This window comes from Schistocerca nitens, unplaced genomic scaffold (genome assembly GCF_023898315.1).
Source record: "Schistocerca nitens isolate TAMUIC-IGC-003100 unplaced genomic scaffold, iqSchNite1.1 HiC_scaffold_465, whole genome shotgun sequence".
Classification (NCBI taxonomy): domain Eukaryota; kingdom Metazoa; phylum Arthropoda; class Insecta; order Orthoptera; family Acrididae; genus Schistocerca; species Schistocerca nitens.
The window spans coordinates 378,449-405,446 of record NW_026045998.1 but is presented as its reverse complement, the minus strand read 5'-3'; the positions used below and the strand labels follow the sequence as shown (position 1 = coordinate 405,446).

At 40.2% G+C, this 26,998-nt stretch overlaps 2 protein-coding genes across 2 annotated transcripts in view; both read right to left on the bottom strand.

The window, feature by feature from the left end:
* The window catches only part of LOC126232157 (zinc finger protein with KRAB and SCAN domains 3-like), a 394,238-nt gene that overhangs the window by 166,162 nt on the left and 201,078 nt on the right, over positions 1–26,998 (bottom strand). The window lies entirely within an intron of this gene.
* The window catches only part of LOC126232158 (zinc finger protein 418-like), a 116,267-nt gene that overhangs the window by 42,594 nt on the left and 46,675 nt on the right, over positions 1–26,998 (bottom strand). The window contains exons 2-4 of the mRNA XM_049942464.1: positions 4,331–4,411; positions 491–565; positions 289–408 (exon numbers count right to left, since the gene is read on the bottom strand). Of these exons, the coding sequence (XP_049798421.1) occupies positions 289–408; positions 491–565; positions 4,331–4,411 (276 nt within the window). The remainder of the gene's footprint in view (positions 1–288; positions 409–490; positions 566–4,330; positions 4,412–26,998) is intronic.

The window sequence follows — 26,998 nt, the reverse complement described above, 5'->3', positions numbered from 1 at the left end:
TTTTTGTACACAAACAAAGTGAATTTCGTAATGGAGAGAAGTGGCAGGTTGCAGTAGTTACGCAGAGGCAAACTGAAGATCACAAAAACAACAAGATAGCTCCTCGGTATTTTAGAATTTTTAATATTTCACGGCCACTGTCATTTTAAGCACAGAATTTGTGCACAATGTTGATGTCAATTTTCATTTACTGTGATCCAATATCGTTTCAGTTGCACATAATAATAATAATAATAGTTAGAAAATACAAGAAAATACTTGGAAACACAAGGTTCCCAACTAGCCTACCTCTGATACGCACAGCTTACACGGCCCTCTTTTGGCGTGAACCACATCTTTCTCTGCAGCTGCTTTCTCAAACACGTGTAACTTAACCCCATCTGTCTCTGCAGCTGTTTTTTCACACACCTGTAACAGAATCCGTGAAATTCTGTATTAAACCGAGGGGAGACTAAACACCCGGGTAACTCTCGACAGTGCGAAGACCGACCTGAGCTCCATCCCAGCCACATTTCTTCACATTGTCTTCAATCCATTCCCTCTTCAAACCTTCCAAATGAAATACCTGCAACACAAACCATTTATTATTTAGGTATTTATGCATTTACTTTACATAGGACGATTGGGATCTTCAAACCATCTCTTACATCTAACCAATGTCTTTAGTGAGTCAACATTACAATATGTACAGTACATGGGCAGTATACAGTGATAATAATAACAATAATGTCCAAAGCACATGAAAGGGAATCTATATTTGAGAAGGGAGTGAGTCACAGTTGTACCCCATCTTCAGTGTTATATGTACATGAGCAAGGTGTGGAAGAGAGAGAGAGAGAGAGAGAGAGAGAGAGAGAGAGAGAGAGAGAGAGAGAGAGAGAGAGAGAACCAAGGAGAAATCTGGAAGAGGGCCAATCTTCTGCAAGAAGAAATAATAAGCTTAAGGTTTCCCGGCACTGTAATTCTGCCTACAATGGTAAAAGAGTTAAAGAGTTGCAAGAGCAGTCGGACGCAATGGACAGCATCTCGAAAAGCGATTAAATGTAAAAGTAAGACGAGGGTAGTGGAATGCAGTCGAATTTAATAAGTCTATGCTGACATTACAGATGAGTAACTTTCCTACTCGGGCAGGAAAGTAACTGATAATGGCTACAGTAGAGAGGATCTACGAAGTGAAATGCACTCTGACACTGAGAAGATATGCATTCGTGTAGAAGAGGAATTTATTAATGTCTAATATAAATTTAAAAATTAGGAAGTCTTTGTCTGAATTCCAGCCTTCTACAGCAGTGAAACATTGATGATAAAGAGTTCAGAGTAACTTTCCTACTCGGGCAGGAAAGTAACTGATAATGGCTACAGTAGAGAGGATCTACGAAGTGAAATGCACTCTGACACTGAGAAGATATGCATTCGTGTAGAAGAGGAATTTATTAATGTCTAATATAAATTTAAAAATTAGGAAGTCTTTGTCTGAATTCCAGCCTTCTACAGCAGTGAAACATTGATGATAAAGAGTTCAGAGTAGAAGAGAACAGAAGCTTTTAAAATGCGGTGTAACAGAAGATTGGATGGGTAGATTGTATAGCTTATCAGGAGGTGTAGACTATCACTATGCAGCAGGCTGAAATGTCTTTAACCCTCTTTCATGTAGACACAGATTTTGTGATCAGATTAGGAATTTCTTGCCTGGAAGAATGCAGCATGTTATTTTACACGTGGAGTCATTGACGGATGTAATAACTTCTACCGGGCACCGGAAGGCAGAATTACATCCATCAAAACAAGCTTTGCATCACCTCGGTTCTAGAACCTGTACAGAAAATTGGAACAGAGATCAACATAAACATTATTTCCGCCCTTTTTACTGCTTTTATTGCACCACCATACAGCGAGACCTTCAGAGGTGGTGGTCCAGATTGCTGTACACACCACTACCTCTAATACCCAGTAGCACGTCTCTTGCATTGATGCACGCCTGTATTCGTCGTGGCATACTATCCACAATTTCATCAAGGCAATGTCGGTCCAGATTGTCCCACTCCTCAACGGTGATGTGCCGTAGATCTCTCAGAATGGTTTGTGGGTCACGTCGTCCATAAACACCCCTTTTCAATCCATCCCGGGCATGTTCGATAGAGTTCATGTCTGCAGAACATGCTGGCCACTCTAGTCGAGCACGTTGTTATCCTGAAGGAAGTCATTCACAAGATGTGCACGATGGGGGCACGAATTGTCGTCCATGAAGACGAATGCCTCGCCAGTATCCTGCCGATATCGTTGCACTATTGGAAAGAGGATGGGATTCAGATAACGTACAGCCATTACGCGCCTTCTGTGACCACCAGCAGCGTACGTCGGCCCCACATAATGCCACCCCAAAGCAGCAGGGAACGTCCACCATGCTGCACTCGCTGGACAGTGTGTCTAAGGTGTTCAGCCTGACCGGGTTGCCTCCAAACACGTCTCCGACGATTGTCCGATTGAAGCCATGTGCGACACTCGTTGGTGGAGAGAACGTGATACCAATCCTGAGCGGTCCATTCGGCATGTTGTTGGGCCCATCTATACCGCACTGTGTGGTGTCGTGGTTGCAAAGATAGACCTCGCGACCGACGTCGGGAGTGAAGTTGCGCATGATGCAGCCTATTGCGCACACTTTGAGTCATAACGACGACATCCTGTGGCTGCACGAAAAGCATTATTCAACATGATGGCGTTGCTGTCAGGGTTTCTCTGTGCCATAATCTGCAGGCAGCGGTCATCCACTGCAGTAGTAGTCCTCGGGTGGCCTGAGCGAGGCATGTCATCGACAGTTCCTGTCTCTCTGTATCTCCTCCATGTCCCAACAACATCGCTTTGGTTCACACCGAGACGCCTGGACAGTTACCTTGTTGAGAGCCCTTACTGGCACAAACTAACAATGCGGACGTGATCGAACCGCGGTATTGACCTCAAAGGCGTGGCTGAACTCCAGACAACACTTGGCGTGTACCTCCTTCCTGGTGGCATGACTGGAACTGATCGGCTGTCGGACCCCCTCCGTCTAATAGGCGCTGCTCATGCATGGTTGTTTACTTCTTTGGGCGGGTTTAGTGACATCTCTGAACAGTGAAAGGGACTGTGCCTGTGATACAGTATCATGCAAAACTTTTTTTGATGTGTATATTATGGCACATCCTAACAGAAGGTATCAGTTGAAGGTGTTGGGGGGGGGGGGGGGGGGGGCATGGGAAGAATTACAGCACATACTAACAGAAGGTATCAGCTGGTACAACACATCTTGAAACATCAACAAACAGTCACTTTAATCAGGGAAAAGGGGGGGGGGGGGGGCGTGTGGGATAAAGGTTGCACAAGTAGACCACAAACCACAACCCACAACCATAGAGATGAAGAGAGACCAACACAGACAGCTGCAGACGACAAGTCTTTAGACTGAGGACTACAGATTAAAACCTTCAACAAAATACATTTATTTGTGAGTAAAAGTGGACAAAAAGTGAGAGGACAAATAGGCTTTATCCTCCTCTTGGATGTGCAGGTCTTTGAGTAAGACACATTTTACAGGGTAATTTGTTGCACAGCTACACGGAAGAAATGCAGCAACTGGAGAACAATTTGGTGACAGGCAAAGGCACAGTCGAGATGCCGCACATATGAAATCTGGCACTGCAGTTTTAGAATGAGGGCAAGTATTTCATATGTGAGGAGAGGCACTAAGGAACCAATGATGTGAACAGAGTGGTGTGAAAATCACTTCACATTCTTTCTCTCTCCGTGCCAGGAAGTGTAATGGAACTGACAAATAGACATCATTTTGTTATATTATACACTAAAGTCGTGTTAAAAAATGTTAAAAAAGCTTTTGCTTAAGATAATACTAAGTTAGGTGTTGCGATCAATAATCGATATTGGAATTGTATGTTCTTTGTAGCTTATGACCGTGAACTTTGGTCTACAACGGGTTTTCGGCCACTTGAGTGTTGGCCGCGGTTGAGTGTAGTTGTGTATCTAGTTTTGGCAATAAATGTGTTTTTGATACAAAGAAACCGTGGAATACTGCATCATTTTTCGATAGTCCAGTGATAATTAAAGAACCCGCACAGTTTCTTGGACTCAGGGCAGCAAAGGAATCATCGCCTAGACAACGAGAAGCCACATGGACAACGCAGACTCGGCAGCATCAACAAAGGAGACATCATGGCCAGCTCTACTAAAGTACTATACAGCCATTAACCACACCGTAATGGTGTCCATATGGAGATAACTTTTCCTGCACAGTAGGGCGGGTTCATGACAGAAGCAGTAACAGGAATGTGGTGCATACCTTAATTTTTGTCGCTTCTGGGACTGGAAGTGTAGCTGCACATTGATCGTGTTCCGGTTCAATTTTGATGCATACAGGATCCTGCAAAAGATATTACTTTGCTGTAAAGAACCACACAATACAAAAAATCACACTCTAAACTGCAATGCAAAAATTAATGTCTTCTCCAAACAGAGTCGAGCAGTGGATACGTATAGCAATGCTACTAACAAACATACTGCAGCCTGAACTGTCTTTACCCGTCTTTCATGTAGACAAGTATATAATTCTAATTTTGTGACTAGATTGACGATTTCTTGGCAGGAAGAATGCAGTACGTTATCTTACACGGAGTAATGGTACTTTGACTTCCGCAAAGTTATAATTTACGATCGCGCACGCAGAAGAGCGCTGCGCCAGGGACCGATTTTATAAATAATTTTGTTCTTTTTTTTTTGCGTGGTTTTTTGTTTTTGTTTTTAAGAACTAATGGATGTCTCTCTCTCTCTTGTCTTGATACGAAAGATGTGTATTTTTCCGCGATGTGTTGAATGTGCTTTTGGTGAAAATTAAAATTACATTACAAAGCGATGTTGTTTCAATAGCTAATGAGAAGAAGATAATAAAAGGTAATACTACAATTGGCGTCCTGGTGACAGGACTTGCAATCTTCGGATTTGATACAAGTGCAGTTTGGATTTGATACAAGTGCAGTTTGGATTTGATACAAGTGCAGTTATTATAAATTTTGGACATTTTATCTAATTTTAACCACTTAATAGCATCAGAAAATGAATTTGGACTAAGTCTCATTCATTTCAAATGTAATGTTACGTGCATGAAATTGACAACAATATTGTTTTCCCTGTTATTAATTTGTGTTAATTTTCATTTTCATGTTGAGGAAATTAATTTGGTAAAAAGAAAAGGGAAAAGGATAACGTTCCATAAAATAATTTGCACGGACGCGAAAGAAAAATTTTGGATTGAAAACAGTATATTTGACGCTCCATGTGCAACATAAGGCTGAAAAAAAAAATGGTGAGTACAAAAATTTACATTTTTTCCAGTTTCAAGCAGCCATCTGTACTTCCTTTATTCCGATCCATTTATTTCGAAATTATTTTTTCAAATTGTAGTTAAAATTGATTTACTACTATTATTGCAAATGATAAGTGAAGAGCATATTCACAGTCATTTATTTGTGAGAGGGAAATTTCAGTGCCAATTTAATAATTCTATTTCTAATTAGAAATCATATAGAAATATCCATTTCCATAAGAGAAATTTCAGATTTCAACATATCATATTTAAAAAATTTTTTTTTACCATTGGAAAATTTTATTTGCAATTAATTATGAAAATCGCAAGATGGACGCTAGACGCGTAGAAATTGTTTCCGCGGACGAGCTTAGTGAAAGTGACACATTGCAAAACATGTCCGACAGTCAAATGAATATTGAACTTAATAGGGAGGATGTTCAAGACATAATTTTACCGGATCGATTAAGACAACAACCCCTATATTTAAACAGATATACAGGCGAATGGAGAGTGAGTACTACGCGACAAAACGTGACATTGACAACGTCAACTTCAGAACCAGACATCAATCAGACACGAAAAGATGACGAAACTAAGACACAGGACTCTGACATGCTCAACCAGATTCTGAAGTTACTTGGTGACCAAAACAGAAAATTTGACACTTTAGACAAAAGATTTGACGTTGTAGACGAGAAAAATGACAATTAAAATGTGACATTGGGAAATTTGACACTAAATTCGATGAACTGACACGGGACATAAAACAAAATTTTGAAAAACAATCGAGACAAATTGCCGACTTGACAGAAACCACCAGTAGTCTTGGAAGGAAATTTACTGACTTATCAGACAAGGTTACGAGACAAGAAAAGGTGTTTGTGGAATTCAGTGACGAGACAAAAAATTACTTACAACGATGTAATGAGAAATTGTTAACAGTAGTTTTTGAACAACAGAAAACCAGTACCCAAGTTGACGAATTACGACAGTCACACAATTCCGTAAAAAAAAACCAAGAACACTTAGACCTGACTATTACAGACCTTTCAGACAGATTAAATGATGTAACATTGGAGCAGAAATCCTTACAGGAAAAGTTAGAAAAGCTTGAAGACAGAGCAGATGTAGCATCTTTAAAGAATGACACAACTCTAGCAGAAAAACTTGTACATGAATGCAAATTATGTGATGATTATTTAGATGAGAAGTTTGAGACAATGACACAGATCATTTTAGATAAGACAAAGGAACAAGTAAAAGGAGAATCCAACATTATAGCCGATGCTCTATCTCGTTTGCCACAAGGCCTACAAGAATTTTCAGATGTGACAGAACAAACATCAGATTTTAAAATTTTACTCATGTATGATGGTACATTTGCACCGTACTACAAAAACATGTGCAAGAAGTTAGCCATATTGCAGGACAATGATCCCAGGTGGATCCAGATAAAGAATAAATTACGTGCAGGAACAGACCCACATCTTGAAAAATATTACACGTTACACAAAGAAGTATTATTTCACCGACGAAACCCTGAATCACAGCATTAGTGTGTTTGCTTACCTGAAGCTCATGTTGATGATTTTATTTTATTTACACACAGAACTTGGGGACACTATGGTGTAACCAAATGTACAGACAAGATTATACAATATTGCTATTTTCCAAATTTAAGGCGAAGAGTATTGAGTAATATTAGGAAATGCATCATATGTCAGAAAGCCAAATATTCTAATCGCACAAGCATGAATGAATTGCACCCAATCATACCTAAGAGGCCATTACAGCTAATTTCTTTAGATATTGCAGGACCCTATCCACAAGCACGTGGAGGAATGAAATACATCCTTGCTGTGTTAGATGTTTTCACAAAGTATTTAAAATTATATGCTTTACGTTCAGTTTCTACCACTGCTATTACCAGACGTCTATTAACAGATTATTTTGTAAGAATAGGAAAACCTGAAGTTATGATCACGGATAATGCAGCATATTTTACCAGTTTAAAATGGAAGACATTTATTGAAAAACAGAATGTTAAACATATTTCAATTTCAAGATTTCACGCAGCAGGTAACCCAGTAGAAAGAACATTTCGTGAATTTGGACAGTTTATGAGAACACACACACCAGAGAAGCACACAAAATGGGTAGAATACCTAGCACCATTTGAACAAATAGTGAACAATTTAACTCACATTTCTACTGGATACACACCAACTGAATTAGTTATGGATAAAACAGAAAGAAATGAATGGACAGACCCTCTACCTAAATTTACAGCAACAACAAATCATGTTAGTTCAGAAGAAAAGGTAAGACAAGCTTACACAACATTATGTGACAAAGCTAAGGAAAGAAAGCAGAAATATGACAGAGGTGTCAGGAAAGCACAAACATTTCAAGTTGGTGAGTTAGTTTTACTAAGAACACATCCTAAACCCACAAAACTGAAACATTTAAACAGGAAATGGCAGATCTTATACTCTGGACCATACCGAATTGCAAATATTCCACACCCTGGCTGTTATTCATTAGAATATCCATTAACACATAAACCCAGAGGTCTACATCCACACATACATTTGAAAAAATACATACAGTAAAATGTTAGCTAATGAGGAGAAGATAATTAATATGATATACAGTTATGATGAGCCTACATTTAAGTTATACAGATACAGTGAAACCTCTATATAACGTTTTTCAAGGGACCACAAATTCTGAACACTGTATAGAGGAAAACACTATAAAGAGGAAGGCTTCCAAATAATAATTATAGGGCATTACTGAAGATCGGGATACCACTAATCAGCTTTGACAAATGGTGCCATAGATGACATTTTAAATTTTCATAACACTGTAATATGATACTCATTGCAAATGATCAATGTATCAAATGATTAGTTTTTTGTAATTAAAACATGGGGCCTGGTAGGTGGATGGCTGAAAGTAAATGGATCAGTTTGTACTGTAAAAAGTTATAACAGATTCTTAAGATATGACATCATTGTCCAAAGTTGACAGGTGGTATCCTGTTCTTCAGTTGACCCAATTATAGAATATGAGCCAGTCCTCAATACTTTGTACTCCTATGGTTGCCATATTGTCATCCACACCCACAAAGTCCTCTAAAGTGACAGAATCACTGCCTATTAATTCCTGAAATTCTTGCAAATCAAGTCTATGGTTTCAAATGCATACGTTTCGAATTTCCACAATTGCCAAACCCTTCCATTATCGACAATCTGTTTCTCGTAATAGTGTTGTGTGTTGAGGGTGGCCAGTTCAAATTGCTTCGCTAGCTTCACACAACTCACGAGGAGATGCCTCCACTTTTTTAATAACAGAAACCTTCTCTTCCAGAGAAATGTTCTTCCACTTTTCACTCATGTCCACTGATGAAACCTTAAATAAAGTTATATCGAAGACACACTCTTACTAGACATACTAACTGTCTGCTGCTCAGCTCACACAGTACACTACGAATACAAAGCATTGACTGAAATGGCGCCAAAAAGATCACAAGCAGATTGTGTGTCACATGTCACGTGACCGGGTTCTGCTGCTGACATATGAAACACGCTAAACGCGGGCTTTCTGAGCCAGTGCAAACTGTGATCCACAGAACAGAAAACGATGCGTCTACATCCAGTCACTTAAACATTATAAAGAGGTAAATAATTGACCAGAGTTACAAAAATATGAGCATTACATGGAGAAAATTGTAATATAGAGGAAACGCAGTAAAGAGGAAAATTTAACATTGTTTAAATGGGCTTTTAGTCAGGACCGAAGAAAACAGACGTAACATAGAGGAAAACATTATATGGAGGAACGTTATAAAGAGGTTTCACTGTACTTACAATCTGATGAATGCAGGTAAGTCTAGAAAGCAATGTGAACATCCAATAGCTAATAAGATATTTGGTTATAAGAGGAGTTGCTATTGAGGCATATACACATTAGAGGAGGCAGAGAACTGAACAGAATTATTTTCTTGAGGAGGCATGTGATAATAGTAATGTTGATATGAGTGATGTGAGTGACTGAATGAGATGAGTGAATGTAATTTTAGTTTAATAAGAGGATAAATAGTAATATGGAGAGAGGTAAATGGAATATAAGACGTAAAAGATTTATTTATATTGCTTGATACTCATGAAAGGAAGGAGATGAACTACACAAACTTTATAGGAACATGATTGACTTAAACTATATATATATATATATATATATATATATATATATATATATATATATATATATATATATATATATATATATATATATATATACTCATGGAATACAGAATGAAAGTAGTGGAAAGAATATTATTTATTGAAAGATTGGTATGCCTGAGATAATAACTTATGTGGTGTCATAACTAAAGGTGAAAGTATAGATTTATGTGGAAAGAATTATTTACAGCAGCCACTGTTGGAAATATACCAGAAGATTTAAATCTATAACACTTTAACACTAATCTAATGGGAACTTGTAATGAAATTTTTGGAGCTATGTAGGCTTGACACTTCAGATTGGAAGAATTATTTAAGAGAACATATTTAGCTGTCATCTAATGACATAATTAAAGCTCATCTACTGAACTGAACTGATGCACCATTAAATAGAAAGGAGAAAACAAAACGTCAGTCCTCTGTTGCGGCTCATACTCTCATCCCTCCCTTAGAAAAATTTATACATGTTGATGAAATATTGGACATTATATAATTCGTGATTATCTGACAGTATGGAGAGACATACACATATATTTATTTATGAATAGAATTTTACAGGTACCACAAGGTAAATACGGAATGGATATACAGCATGGAACGCAGCAGCAATATATATATATATACTTACCACACTGATGTATATACTTGTAGGATCCTAAAATAGCAATAGTGGGGACACCACACTTAGAAATGGTATTAGGTATAGGAACTTCTACGTTATATTAAGTTAACATGTATTTTATTTATCATATTTTATTTTGTGTAGTCCATTGTAGGGGATGACTTTACTAGTATTTATGAAGTCGTCAGCAACCATCCCATGAACCTATCCTCCTACAGAGGGTTGTCTTGAAGCTTGAAATATGTGTAAATTTTATTCCAGGGTGCAGGATGAATTTTAAGTTGAATATTCTAGCGAGTTGCCACAATTATCTTCAAATGTTGCAACTGTAACGGAAAAAAAAGCTAACAAATAAAATGTATAATTCAATCTGAATGTAATGTAATTCACATGTCAGCACAATGATATTGAATGTAAAAAAAAAAAAAAAAAAAAAAAAAAAAAAAAAAAAAAAAAAAAAAAAAAAATTACTATATTTTCTCATTTAACTCTGTATATGTAGTATGTGACAACAATGTAACTATCTCATGTAATGATTAATTGTAAATAGTTGTATATTTATGTACTTACTACATCAAGAAATGTATTTTAAGGAGATGTTAATGAGCTGCAAAGGACTTGTGCATGTAGCACATGATTCATATAAATGGAACTGAAAATGCAAAGAAGAAACCAACGTGATGGAACACTGGTCAAGCAATATTAACGTAGTGTCAATATGCTTTGAAGTGTATGATGTTGTTGAAGCCGGCAGGTCTTCAGGTTGGTGTAAAAGACAAGCTCATCACCTGTCGTAGGCAGTGAGGTGTTTCCTGTGCCCTCATTGACCATTTATACCCCGGTAGACGCCACCAAAATTCGACTGCTGGAGATCACAATTTCGTGTTGACACATTGAACAAACTTTGGATTTTCTTCAAGTCACACGCAAGAGATCCAGGCAGTACACACACACTCAGAATCCGATACTACGTTTAAAGACATTGGAGCAATATAATAGAAACATTTATTCTTCGAATTAATTCCATTGTAAACACGAATCATGTGAACTGCATTCAAACGCTGTGCCAAGCAACGATAATACGCTGTAATTCAAAGACATTCATGTTACGACTCCTAAAGAAGATACACACCAAAAAGACTCTATACAAAGACTGATATGCAAAGAGCATTGTGCACAGAAATATTTTTTGTAATATGTAAATTTCTTATTTTCTCATATATATATATATATATATATATATATATATATATATATATATTTATTTATTTATTCTATACTGCCACGCTCGCTTGCGGAGCGTGTCAGTAGAGGAGGCATTGTAATGGTACTTTGACTTCCGCAAAGTTATAATTTACGATCGCGCACGCAGAAGAGAGCTGCGCCAGCGACCGATTTTATAAATAATTTTGTTCTTTTTTTGCGTGTTTTTTTTTTGTTTTTAAGAACTAATGGATGTCTCTCTCTCTCTCTTGTGTTGATACGAAAGACGTGTATTTTTCCGCGATGTGTTGAATGTGCTTTTGGTGAAAATTAAAATTACATTACAAAGCGATGTTGTTTCAATAGCTAATGAGAAGAAGATAATAAAAGGTAACACTACAACGGGGAGTCATCGACAGGAGAAGTAACTCCTGTAATGCGCCGGGGAAGTGTGTGTCAGGACCATCGCTGTTCGTATTGTACATTAATGAGCCAGTGGATCAATTGAATAGCAACCTCAGACTCATTACAAATGATGTGGTTACCTATAATGAAGTACAGTATGAAAAACATGCACAAATGTTCCATCTGATCTTGATAAATGCACAAGGTGGTGAAAAGACTGTCAACTTTCTTCGAATATTTACAAATGTGAAACTTTGCACTTCAGAAAAAAAAAAAAAAAAATGAATTCTATGCCGACAACATCGACGAGTCACGACCGGAATCGGGTAACTCACACAAATACCGAGATATCTGTATAAGAATTTGTGGGGATACAAAGTAAAACCGTCACATACGATTAGCCAGAGGGAAAGCTGGTGGCATACATTGGTTCACTGGTGGAATACTGAGGCCATCCGATCAGCCTGCGAGGAGACTGTTTACAAAACACGTGTGCTGTTGACTGGTGCCAACTGTGTCTCTTTGATAGCGTAGTCGCAGGGCAGCAGTTTTCATGAAGTGAGCAGTTTTGCATTTCTGAAGGTTTAAAGCTGGTTGCCAGTCTTTGCTTCACTCTGAAATCTTATCAATACTCAGCAGTGTTTTTCCATTTGTGTTCAGTCACTTCCAACCAGCTGACGAATTATGTTAGCCTCAATAGTGCAAGGAGAGAAGAGTCAATCTTGTATTGTGTTTCAGTAATGTCACGTTTACGTTAATGCTACAGGGTGATACGTTTTTTAACATGTCTTAAGAAGAGGAAGTGCCGAGATGTGCTAGCCGTGCACCGAGGCATGTTTAGCCACAGGGTGATCCTCATTACCGACAAACACTGTCTGCCTGTGTCCGTGTCGGATCACCCTGTGGCTAAACGTGCCTCGGTGCACGGCCAGCACATCTCGGCACTGTTACACCGTCCGGGTTATCTGGATACTTCCCACTGACTCCAACCTGTCAGAACTCCGGAGATGAGAACTTGCTCTTCAATATATCCTCTCTTCCCGTTACCCACCAGGCCTCAATCTCCGCTAATTTCAAGTTGCCGCCACTCATACCTCACCTGTCATTCAACAACATCTTTACCTCTGCACTTCCGCCTCGACTGACATCTCTGTCTTTGAATATGTCTGCTTGTGTCTGTATATGTGTGGATGGATATGTGTGTGTGCGCGCGAGTGTATACCCGTCCTTTTTTCCCCCTAAGGTAAGTTTTTCCGCTCCCAGGATTGGAATGACTCCTTACCCTCTCCCATAAAACCCACATCCTTTCGTCTTTCCCTCTCCTTCCCTCTTTCCTGATGAGGCAACAGTTTGTTGCGAAAGCTTGAATTTTGTGTGTATGTTTGTGTGTCTGTCGACCTGCCAGCACTTTCATTTGGTAAGTCACATCATCTTTGCTTTTAGATATATTTTTCCTGCTTGGAATGTTTATATATATATATATATATATATATATATATATATATATATATATATATATATATATATATATATATATATATATATATATATATATAAAGATGATGTGACTTACCAAATGAAAGTGCTGGCAGGTCGACAGACACACAAACAAACACAAACATACACACAAAATTCAAGCTTTCGCAACAAATTGTTGCCTCATCGGGAAAGAGGGAAGGATAGGGAAAGACGAAAGGATGTGGGTTTTAAGGGAGAGGGTAAGGAGTCATTCCAGTCCCGGGAGCGGAAAGACTTACCTTAGGGGGAATAAAGGACGGGTATACACTCGCACACACACACATATCCATCCGCATCAGGAAAGAGGGAAGGAGAGGGAAAGACGAAAGGATGTGGGTTTTAAGGGAGAGGGTAAGGAGTCATTCCAGTCCCGGGAGCGGACTGTGTATATGCGGATGGATATGTGTGTGTGTGCGAGTGTATACCCGTCCTTTTTTCCCCCTAAGGTAAGTCTTTCCGCTCCCGGGATTGGAATGACCCCTTACCCTCTCCCTTAAAACCCACATCCTTTCGTCTTTCTCTCTCCTTCCCTCTTTCCTGATGAGGTAACAGTTTGTTGCGAAAGCTTGAATTTTGTGTGTATGTTTGTGTGTCTGTCGACCTGCCAGCACTTTCATTTGGTAAGTCACATCATCATCTTTGTTTTTAGAAATATATATATATATATATATATATATATATATATATATATATATATATATATATATATATATATATATATATATATACACACCCTAGCCAAGCCTCAGGTACAGGGCGGGTCGCAGGTGGCGGATAGCGAATGATCCATCAGATATGGTGGACAGCTGCGAATAAGGGGAAACCCAAATAAGCAGTCCCGGACCGAGGCGGCAGCATCACGAGGGTGTGGGAGGGTGACTCTTGGCAAGGGTCACACTCATTCAAAAACCACAGAACCCGAAGACGTTGCTGTGTCATGGCGAGTAAGTGCCGCCATTACAATAAGCACTGTCAACACCCAAATCCAGGACGCGTCTGAAGTGGGAACCATCGGCATCCTGGTCAGCGTCTGTTCACGCAATGTGCGGCTGGTCATAATGCGCCAGGAACTAACAATCCCTGGTTCTAAACACCCAGTGGAAACACTGGACCAACTTGATTACAAGCAAGTATGACTCGTGCAAGTAATAACAACATTACCCCAGGTGGTAACCAATCCACCCATCAACAGATGGCAACCAGGAATTCGGATTCTGGGGAACCTGGACTTACACGATTACATCAGAGAAAGTCGGAGCTCTCTGGCAAACTTCCACTTAAAACACCTACATACATTGGAACCTTTAACATAAATACATTAATCCAACCAGGAAAACTTCTAAACCTTACAACAGAACTTGAAAAGCAAAAGATAGTAATACTAGCTTTACGGGAGACACGTTTTACAGATGAAGAAACATCAGATTATGGCAACTATCGCATCTTTAAGAGCAAGACGGATAAACGAATTGGAAGAGGAGCCCCCCATCTCGGGATGGCGTTTATCATACACAAGAGCGTGCTCAGCTCCATCAAGGAAGTTACTCCCGTAAATAATAGGATAATGACGATGCGCTTACAATGTGCCAACAAAACATACACAATGGTTAATGTTCATGCTCCCACAAACGGAGACAACAAGAAAAACCCCATAGAAACAGAAAAGTTCTGGGAAAATTTGGAGAATATAATGGCCAAGATTCCAAAAGATGATACAAAAGTTCTACTCGGCGATTTTAATGCCCAAATTGGTAGAGAGAAAATCCACCTAAAAACCGTAGGCAAATATCCTGCACATAAATTTACCAATAAAAATGGTACAAGGCTCGTCGAACTATGTAAGCAGAATAACCTGAAGATAATGTCAACATCTCTAAGAAAATGTCCAAGAAAGCAAAAGACATGGAGATCTCCTATACAACAAATTGGCGAGTTTCAAATAGATCATGTGGCGATTTCATACCCAGTACAAAAAGAAATTTACGACGTCCAAGTACGCAGAGGAGCAAACATTGATTCAGACCATTACCTAACTAGAATTAAAATCAAGTTTACAGCACGAAGAAGTCATCAGAAGAAAACAGAAATACAGAAATATGACACCAAGAAGATTAAAGAATCTAAAGTAAAAGAAGAATGGGAGAAGGAAAAGGCAAACACATGGGAAGAATTTCATTCTAAAATCACGCGAATAGCTAAGGAAACTATTCCCTTGAAAAAGATATTCAAACACCCTTGGTGGGATTCAGACTGTGAAAATGCATTGGAAAGGAGAAAAAAGGCATTTCAAGAATGTAACAGTAAAAAATCACAAGAAAGTCTACATTTATTTAACGAGGTTAGAAAACAGGTTTCAAAATCTATTAGGCAAGCAAAAAGGAAGTACACAAAGGCACAACTGGATGCCATAGAAGAAAATTTCCAAAACTATAATACAAGAGACTTCTACAGAACTTTCGCAGATAAAATACGAGGATATATCCCTCAAAATTTATGTTTCAGAAAACTAGATGGTAAATTAGCCCTAACAAACCAGGAAAACTGTCAAGTATTGGCTCAATATTTTTCTAACCTACTAAATTGCCCAGAACCTAGTTTAAGGTTTCCCAAAGAAATCAGTGCCAACGCTCAACCGGATTCATTACCACCAACACAGGAAGAAATCAAATGTCACATTAAAAACTTAAAAAATAATAGAACATCTGGCGAAGATGGCATTGTTGCAGAGCTATTAAAAAACCTAGGACCAAAGACGTTGCAAGAGCTCACAAAAATAATAACAAAAATATGGGAAACAGAAAAATTACCAGAGGATTGTAAATGTGCCCTTATTCACCCGTTACATAAAAAAGGAGACAGAACAAATGTCAATAACTACAGGGGAATCTCACTTTTACAAGTCACCTATAAAATTCTCTCAACATGCCTGCTGAAAAGAACACAAGAGCAGCTGGAACGCCAAGTTGGTGATTATCAAGCAGGCTTCCGCCCCGGTCGCTCATGCATAGAACAAATATTTAATTTAAAGACAATATTAAAACACAAAGCAATTAGAAATGCCCCCATAATTTGTACATTTGTAGATTTTAAGAAAGCCTATGACTCAATTGACCGGCAATCTTTGTTTAACATTTTAGAGGAACTTGGACTTGACTCCAAAACACTAAGGCTTATCAAAGAATCACTGACAGACACTGTATCTAAAGTTAAATTCAGGGGAGAAATCTCTGAACCTTTTCTCATAAAAACTGGAGTACGTCAAGGTGACGGGCTATCTCCACTTCTGTTTAATATAGTCCTGGATAAAGTCATTAAGGAATGGGAAAAAGAATTAAAAAATCAATCCTACTGGAAACCAATCCATCTTGGTAGAACCAAAGACAACGTGGAGATATCTTGTTTAGCATTCGCGGACGACTTGGCCATACTTGCAGATGATGAAGAAATCGCCGCCAAACAAATAGAGATCCTTAAGGAATGAGCGGATAAAGTAGGTTTACAAATTTCGTTTCAAAAGACAGAATTTTTCTGTACGAAATTCCATATACACAGTTTGAACAAAATATGGAAAAATAAATAGAGTAAAACATTTTAAATACCTAGGTGAAATTTTGGAGCCAACCCGAGGAGAGAAAGTTGCACAGAAGATCAGACAACAGAAAATGAAGAGAGCATATGGTATGACACATGAAATATACAATAAAAAATGCATCTCCTTGAACACAAAAATCAGACACTACTGCGCAGTAATTAAGCCAGCAGCACTATATGCTAGTGAAACGCTCACACTCCACACAAAATGTGATTTAGAAAATATACTAAAAGAAGAATGCAAAATTATGAGAAAGATTTTAGGTCCAAAATTAACAGAAGAAGGATACCGGATACAATCAAGAAGAACCACAGAAACTATATCAAACCTGGCAGCAGACATAAGAAGGCGAAGATTAAAATTTTATGGACATGTCACTAGACTTCCCCCCACACGACTCACCAACAGAATCCTTACTTACATAGAAAAAGTCAAATCAACAACACCATGGATTAGCCAAGTAAAATTAGATTTACAAAAATCAAATATTGAACTTAACGATGTCAAAGATAGAAAAACGTTTAGAAATAAGGTGGAAAAGTGGATTGTATTGTCGGAGAAGGAAGCACTAAAGAGACCAGCAAAAAAAAAAAAAAAAACATGGAGAACGAATGAAAGAAGTATGGAAGAAACGACGTCAGAAAGCTTTGCGTGATCCTTCTGGGTCCATTCGCGATAAGTAAGTAAGTAAGTGTGTGTATATATATATATATATATATATATATATATATATATATATATATATATATATATATATATATATATATATATATATATAAAAACAAAGATGATGTGACTTACCAAATGAAAGTGCTGGCAGGTCGACAGACACACAAACGAACACAAACATACACACAAAATTCAAGCTTTCGCAACAAACTGTTGCCTCATCAGGAAAGAGGGAAGGAGAGGGAAAGACGAAAGGATGTGGGTTTTAAGGGAGAGGGTAAGGAGTCATTCCAATCCCGGGAGCGGAAAGACTTACCTTAGGGGGAAAAAAGGAAGGGTATACACTCGCACACACACACATATCCATCCACACATACACAGACACAGCAGACATATTTAAAGACAAAGAGTTTGGGCAGAGATGTTAGTTGAGGCGGAAGTGCAGAGGCAAAGATGTTGTTGAATGACAGGTGAGGTATGACTGGCGGCAACTTGAAATTAGCGGAGATTGAGGCCTGGTGGATAACGGGAAGAGAGGATATATATATATATATATATATATATATATATATATATATATATATATATATATATATATATATATATATATAACAGAGGGAAACATTCCGTCCTCCGTCACAGCGGGACCCACCTCCTCTTCCTCAAAATCACCCTCTCCTAACCTTCCAGGAATTTCTGACTTCCAGCCTTGCTTCTCAATCCTTCTTAAAAAACCTTAATCCTACTCCCAACATCACCACTGCTGAAGCCCAGGCTATCCGGGATCTGAAGGCTGACCAATCCATCGTCATTCTTCCGGCTGACAAGGGTTCCACGACTGTGGTACTTGATCGTCGGGAGTATGTGGCTGAGGGACTGCGTCAGCTTTCAGACAACACCACTTACAAAGTTTGTCAAGGTAATCCCATTCCTGATGTCCAGGCGGAGCTTCAAGGAATCCTCAGAATCTTAGGCCCCCTACAAAACCTTTCACCTGACTCCATCAAGCTCCTGACCCCACCAACACCCCGCACCCCTACCTTCTACCTTCTCCCTAAAATTCACAAACCCAATCATCCCGGCCGTCCCACTGCAGCTGGTTACCAAGCCCCCACAGAACGCATCTCTGCCTACGTAGATCAACACCTTCAACCCATCACATGCAGTCTCCCATCCTTCATCAAAGACACCAACCACTTTCTCGAACGCCTGGAATCCCTACCCAGTCTGTTACCCCCGGAAACCATCCTTGTAACCATTGATGCAACTTCCTTATACACAAATATTCCTCATGTCCAGGGCCTCGCTGCGATGGAGCACTTCCTTTCACGCCGATCACCTGCCACCCTACCTAAAACCTCTTTCCTCATTACCTTAGCAAGCTTCATCCTGACCCACAACTTCTTCACTTTTGAAGGCCAGACATACCAACAATTAAAGGGAACAGCCATGGGTACCAGGATGGCCCCCTCGTACGCCAACCTATTCATGGGTTGCTTAGAGGAAGCCTTCTTGGTTACCCAGGCCTGCCAACCCAAAGTTTGGTACAGATTTATTGATGACATTTTCATGATCTGGACTCACAGTGAAGAAGAACTCCAGAATTTCCTCTCCAACCTCAACTCCTTTGGTTCCATCAGATTCACCTGGTCCTACTCTAAATCCCATGCCACTTTCCTTGACGTTGACCTCCACCTGTCCAATGGCCAGCTTCACACGTCCGTCCACATCAAACCCACCAACAAGCAACAGTACCTCCATTATGACAGCTGCCACCCATTCCACATCAAACGGTCCCTTCCCTACAGCCTAGGTCTTCGTGGCAAACGAATCTGCTCCAGTCCGGAATCCTTGAACCATTACACCAACAACCTGAAAACAGCTTTCGCATCCCGTAACTACCCTCCCGACCTGGTACAGAAGCAAATAACCAGAGCCACTTCCTCATCTCCTCAAACCTGGAACCTTCCACAGAAGAACCCCAAAAGTGCCCCACTTGCGACAGGATACTTTCCGGGACTGGATCAGATTCTGAATGTGGCTCTCCAGCAGGGATACGACTTCCTCAAATCCTGCCCTGAAATGAGATCCATCCTTCATGAAATCCTCCCCACTCCACCTAGAGTGTCTTTCCGCTGTCCACCTAACCTTCGTAACCTCTTAGTTCATCCCTATGAAATCCCCAAACCACCTTCCCTTCCCTCTGGCTCCTACCCTTGTAACCGCCCCCGGTGTAAAACCTGTCCCATGCACCCTCCCACCACCACCTACTCCAGTCCTGTAACCCGGAAGGTGTACACGATCAAAGGCAGAGCCACGTGTGAAAGCACCCACGTGATCTACCAACTGACCTGCCTACACTGTGATGCATTCTATGTGGGAATGACCAGCAACAAACTGTCGATTCGCATGAATGGACACAGGCAGACAGTGTTTGTTGGTAATGAGGATCACCCTGTGGCTAAACATGCCTCGGTGCACGGCCAGCACATCTTGGCGCAGTGTTACACCGTCCGGGTTATCTGGATACTTTCCACTAACACCAACCTATCCGAACTCCGGAGATGGGAACTTTCTCTTCAATATATCCTCTCTTCCCGTTACCCACCAGGCCTCAATCTCCGCTAATTTCAAGTTGCCGCCACTCATACCTCACCTGTCATTCAACAACATCTTTGCCTCTGCCCCGACTAACATCTCTGCCCAAACTCTTTGTCTTTAAATATGTCTGCTTGTGTCTGTATATGTGTGGATGGATATGTGTGTGTGTGCGAGTGTATACCCGTCCTTTTTTCCCCTTAAGGTAAGTCTTTCCGCTCCCGGGATTGGAATGACTCCTTACCCTCTCCCTTAAAACCCAAATCCTTTCGTCTTTCCCTCTCCCAACCTCTTTCCTGACGAGGCAACCGTTGGTTGCGAAAGCTTGAATTTTGTGTGTATGTTTGTGTTTGTTTGTGTGTCTATCGACCTGCCAGCGCTTTTGTTCAGTAAGTCTCATCATCTTTCTTTTTATATATATAGTTATAATAGAGGGAAACATTCCACGTAGGAAAAATATATCTAAAAACAAAGATGATGTGACTTACCAAATGAAAGTGCTGGCAGGTCGACAGACACACACAAACGAACACAAACATACACACAAAATTCAAGCTTTCGCAACAAACTGTTGCCTCATCAGGAAAGAGGGAAGGAGAGGGAAAGACGAAAGGATGTGGGTTTTAAGGGAGAGGGTAAGGAGTCATTCCAATCCCGGGAGCGGAAAGACTTCTGTGTATGTGTGGATGGATATGTGTGTGTGTGCAAGTGTATACCCTTCCTTTTTTCCCCCTAAGGTAAGATAATATATATATATATATATATATATATATATATATATATATATATATATATATATATATATATATATATATATATATATATATATATATATATATAACAGAGGGAAACATTCCACGTGGAAAAAAATATATCTAAAAAGAAAGATGATGAGACTTACCAAACAAAAGCGCTGGCAGGTCGAAAGACACACAAACAAACACAAACATACACACAAAAATTCAAGCTTTCGCAACAAACTGTTGCCTCATCAGGAAAGAGGGAAGGATATATATATGCGGATGGATATGTGTGTGTGTGTGTGTGTGTGTGTGTGTGCGCGCGAGTGTATACCCGTCCTTTTTTCCCCCCTAAGGTAAGTCTTTCCGCTCCCGGGATTGGAATGACTCCTTACCCTCTCCCTTAAAACCCACTTCCTTTCATCTTTCCCTCTCCTTCCCTCTTTCCTGATGAAGCAACCGTTTGTTGCGAAAGCTAGAATTTTGTGTGTATGTTTGTGTTTTTTGTGTGTCTATCGACCTGCCAGCGCTTTTGTTTGGTAAGTCTCATCATCTTTCTTTTTAGATATATTTTTTCCACGTGGAAAAGCGCTGGCAGGTCGATACACACACAAACAAACACAAACATATATATGTATCTTTACTAGTCTTAGTGGTTCAAAGCTAAATTAATTCGTGTCTGTCATATAGAATTGAGGTAGATGATTAAAACTTTCGAAAGTAAGTTTGAAAGTTTGTTTACATTAGTGTTTAGTCTGAAAGTATTTGTATGGAGTGTAGCCATGTATGGAAGTGAAACATGGATTATAAATAGTTTGGACAAGAAGAGAATAGAAGCTTTCGACATGTTCTGAGACATGGAGGGATCACCAATTTAGTACTTGAGGGCAACGTGGAGGGTAAAAATCGTAGAGGCAGACCAAGAGATGAATACACTAAGCAGATTCAGAAGGATGTAGGTTGCAGTAGGTACTGGGAGATGAAGAAGCTTGAACAGGATAGAGTGGCAGTGTAGGTTATGTAGAAAGGACAGAAAAATTGCTGAACAGGAGGCAAAAATTTGTGTCCTTAAGGCTGAATTAGAGAATACGATTTGGAATTATGTAGGCTACGGGGCAACGAAGAGGCAGGGTGCTGGGAAAAGGCAGCAAGCAAAGGGCAAAAAAGGGAAACTGTTGAAAAAACTTTAGAAACTCAGTTAGTAAATCAGTTTGACTTGCTATCTGAAGAAGTGGCGGAAGGGCCTCATCCAGATGTAGTTTGAAGCAGAATATTAGCTTAAAGAATAAAAAGACAGGTCAGATTCAAATCAGGATAGGAATAGAAGAATTCTGCTCCTAGGCAGCAGTCATGGGAGGTGTGTAGGCCAGCAGCTTCAGGAGAAATTAGGTGCAGGGTACCAGGCCACAAGTTTTGTGAAACCAAGAGCGAGTCTTAGCTATGTGATAGAAAACTTAGGTCAGCTATGCACAGACTTTGAGACAGAAGATCAGGTAGGCTACGGGAGTTAGCAGGAAACAGCCTGTCAATGAATCCAAGATATAGTTAAGCACTGTTCCAGTCGAGGCTATTGGTAGGTGGCAGTACATTACACACGGCCTGCACCTAAATAGGAAGGGGAAAGATAAATTAGCTTCTCTATTAGCAGATAATGTAAGCGGGGCCACCGTCACACAAGGGATGATCCTTGTGGTTTATGGGACCAGTAAGACAGCTTTTTAAGGTTAAAGCAAAAGCTGAAGTCCAGACAGACCACATTCAAGAAAAATAGAATAAAAGAAGTTCATGAACACTAAATAGAGACAGTATCAATTTACTTCATCAAAATATCAGAGGAATAAAAAATATAGTAGATGAGCTGTCAGTTTGTTTAGACGATCTCAAAAATAAGAATGAGATTGATATACTTTGTCTGTCTGAACACCATGTAATTGTGGGGATGGAAAATGTCAGTATAAATGGGTATAATTTAGCATCTTATACTGGCAGATGTAGCATGGGTAAAGGAGGAGTTCCCCTTTACACAAAACAAGGGTATGAGTGCAAAACTGTAGAAGTAAGCAAATTTTGTGTCGATCAGCACTTTGATGTTTGTGCGTGTGAACTACAGATAGATAACATAGTGTTGATATTAGCAAGAGGTACAGGTCCCCATTAGGAGATTGGGAGCTATTCATAAAAAAGTTTCATCCCCTACTACACTGTCTGTCAGACAAAAAGAAGAAGTTATTAATCTGTGGTGATTTCAATGTAAACTTTCTAAACAATTCTGAAAGGAAAAGTGAACTAGAAGTGTTATTAATGACATATAACTTAGAATCAATGATCAACTTCCTTACACTTATATCTCAAGACAGTAGCACTCTTAATACACTCCTGGAAATGGAAAAAAGAACACATTGACACCGGTGTGTCAGACCCACCATACTTGCTCCGGACACTGCGAGAGGGCTGTACAAGCAATGATCACACGCACGGCACAGCGGACACACCAGGAACCGCGGTGTTGGCCGTCGAATGGCGCTAGCTGCGCAGCATTTGTGCACCGCCGCCGTCAGTGTCAGCCAGTTTGCCGTGGCATACGGAGCTCCATCGCAGTCTTTAACACTGGTAGCATGCCGCGACAGCGTGGACGTGAACTGTATGTGCAGTTGACGGACTTTGAGCGAGGGCGTATAGTGGGCATGCGGGAGGCGGGGTGGACGTACCGCCGAATTGCTCAACACGTGGGGCGTGAGGTCTCCACAGTACATCGATGTTGTCGCCAATGGTCAGCGGAAGGTGCACGTGCCCGTCGACCTGGGACCGGACCGCAGCGACGCACGGATGCACGCCGAGACCGTAGGATCCTGCGCAGTGCCGTAGGGGACCGCACCGCCACTTCCCAGCAAATTAGGGACACTGTTGCTCCTGGGGTATCGGCGAGGACCATTCGCAACCGTCTCCATGAAGCTGGGCTACGGTCCCGCACACCGTTAGGCCGTCTTCCGCTCACGCCCCAACATCGTGCAGCCCGCCTCCAGTGGTGTCGCGACAGGCGTGAATGGAGGGACGAATGGAGACGTGTCGTCTTCAGCGATGAGAGTTGCTTCTGCCTCGGTGCCAATGATGGTCGTATGCGTGTTTGGCGCCGTGCAGGTGAGTGCCACAATCAGGACTGCATACGACCGAGGCACACAGGGCCAACACCCGGCATCATGGTGTGGGGAGCGATCTCCTACACTGGCCGTACACCACTGGTGATCGTCGAGGGGACACTGAATAGTGCACGGTACATCCAAACCGTCATCGAACCCATCGTTCTACCATTCCTAGACCGGCAAGGGAACTTGCTGTTCCAACAGGACAATGCACGTCCGCATGTATCCTGTGCCACCCAACGTGCTCTAGAAGGTGTAAGTCAACTACCCTGGCCAGCAAGATCTCCGGATCTGTCCCCCATTGAGCATGTTTGGGACTGGATGAAGCGTCGTCTCACGCGGTCTGCACGTCCAGCACGAACGCTGGTCCAACTGAGGCGCCAGGTGGAAATGGCATGGCAAGCCGTTCCACAGGACTACATCCAGCATCTCTACGATCATCTCCATGGGAGAATAGCAGCCTGCATTGCTGCGAAAGGTGGATATACACTGTACTAGTGCCGACATTGTGCATGCTCTGTTGCCTGTGTCTATGTGCCTGTGGTTCTGTCAGTGTGATCATGTGATGTATCTGACGCCAGGAATGTGTCAATAAAGTTTCCCCTTCCTGGGACAATGAATTCATGGTGTTCTTATTTCAATTTCCAGAAGTGTAGATAATGTATTTGTACCACAGGAGGATGTAAAACTAGTACATGCTTTCCCTGTGACAAATGGATTATGAGACCATGATGCACAATTGATTAACTTACAAAACCTAGCAGTGGGCACAGCTCAGAAACCATTAAGTAAAAGTGTAAGGCTGGTCAACACGGTATCCATAGAGTACTTCAGAGATAGTTTAATTGGGGAGATGTACATAATGATCCAAAAGCTAATGATAAATGCAACATATTTCTTCACAAATTTATACCCCTTTTTGAACATTGTTACCCCAGAAAAATTACTAAATCTAACACCGAACAGTTTTGAAAGAAACCTTGTATTACTACGGGTGTTACAGTGTCTTCAGAAAGAAAAAGAAAATTGTATGAGTCAGCAAGAATTAGTAAAGACTCAAAAGTAATTTTACACTATAATAACTATTGTAACATACTGAGAAAAGTTGTCAGAAAAAAAAATGTAATATACAGATGAAATTAACAACTCGGGTAATAAAATCAAATCAATATGGAACGTTGTTAGAAGAGTCACAGGAAAAGTAACAACTGGGGTAGGTAGTATTACTATTAAAGAGAATGAGACCATCTTAGCCAACAGTACACAAGTAGCTAATGTAGTTAACAACCATTTCTTAAGTGTACATGAAAAAATTGGTGAGAATAGTTAAAAGAAAAGCCAGGCAGTACATGGAAGACTCAGTTTTGGGAAATCCTTGTCAGATTAATTTTCATCAAACAAATCTTTGATAAATAAATGTTCTGTTGGAGTAGATGACATCTCTAACAAGATATTAAAATAATGTGGAGCAGTCACAGGTGATGTTCTGAGCCACATATGTAATGCATCACTAACTCAAGGTATTTTCCCAGACAGGTTAAAATATGCCATTGTCAAGCGTCTCTACAAAAAATGGGACACCACAGATGTCAATAATTACTGGCCAGTGCCCTTGCCTACAACATTTTCAAAAATCGTCAAGAAAGTAATGTATTCAAAAGAGGTTAGCCATCTCAACAGTAATGGGATACTTAGTAAATCACAGTTTGGACCACGAAAACGCTGTTCTCCTGAAATAGCAATATACAGTTTCACTGCACATAATAGAGCCTTTAAATAGTAAAATGTCACCAACAGGAATTTTCTGTGACTTATCCAAAGCATTTGACTGTGTGAACCGTGACATTATATCACGGAAATTACAAATCTACAGTATAAATGGAACAGCGTATGAGTGGTTTAAGTCATATCTACAGAACAGGAAGCAAAAAGTTTCTTTATATGCTTTTAGTGAGTTAAGGATGTTTCCCACTTCATCTAGCTGGGGTGAAATTACATTAGGTGTTCCACAGGGTTCAATCATGGGTCCCCTTCTGTTCTTGATACATGTGAATGACCTCCCTTCTTATCTCAAACAAGAACCTAAACTGACACTGTTTGCTGATGATACAAGCATCATTATTAATCCAGTAAAAGAGACTCCAATAGAAAATGATGCAAATAATGTCTTTGGAAAAGTTCTTGATTGGTTTTCTGCAAATGGGCTTGCTCTGAACTTTGAAAAGACACAGTAATCCAATTTTCTACTGCACTACAATAAATATAACACATCAACAGAAGTGAGTGGCCAGGGAAGAGCAACTAAGTTTCTGGGTGTACACGCAGATGAGAATCTTAATTGGAAAATTCATATTTTGGATCTCCTAAAGTGACTTTGCTAATTTTGAAGATATAGAAATTAGCCTGCTGACATACTTTACATACTTTCACTCTCTGATGTCACATGAAATAATATTTTGAGGTAACTCAACACTCAGGCAAAAAGTATCCACAACTCAAAAGAAAGTGTTTAGAATGACGTGCTGGCCTCGTAGTTGCATATCTTGTAGGCACCTGTTTAACATGTTAGAAATTCTTACAACAGCCTCACAGTACATTTACTCAGCAATGAAATTTGTTTGCAACAATATGGACAAGTTTACAAACAACAGTGACATTCATGATTACGATACCAGATAATAATAATAATGTCGTGTGACGAGGGCCTCCCGTCGGGTAGACCGCTTGCCTGGTGCAAGTCTTTCGAGTTGACGCCACTTTGGCGACTTGCGCGTCGATGGGGATGAAATGATGATGATTAGGACAACACGACACCCAGTCCCTGAGCGGAGAAAAATCTCCAACCCAGCCAGGAATCGAACCCGGGCCCTTAGGATTGACAGTCCGTCGTACTGACCACTCAGCTACCGGG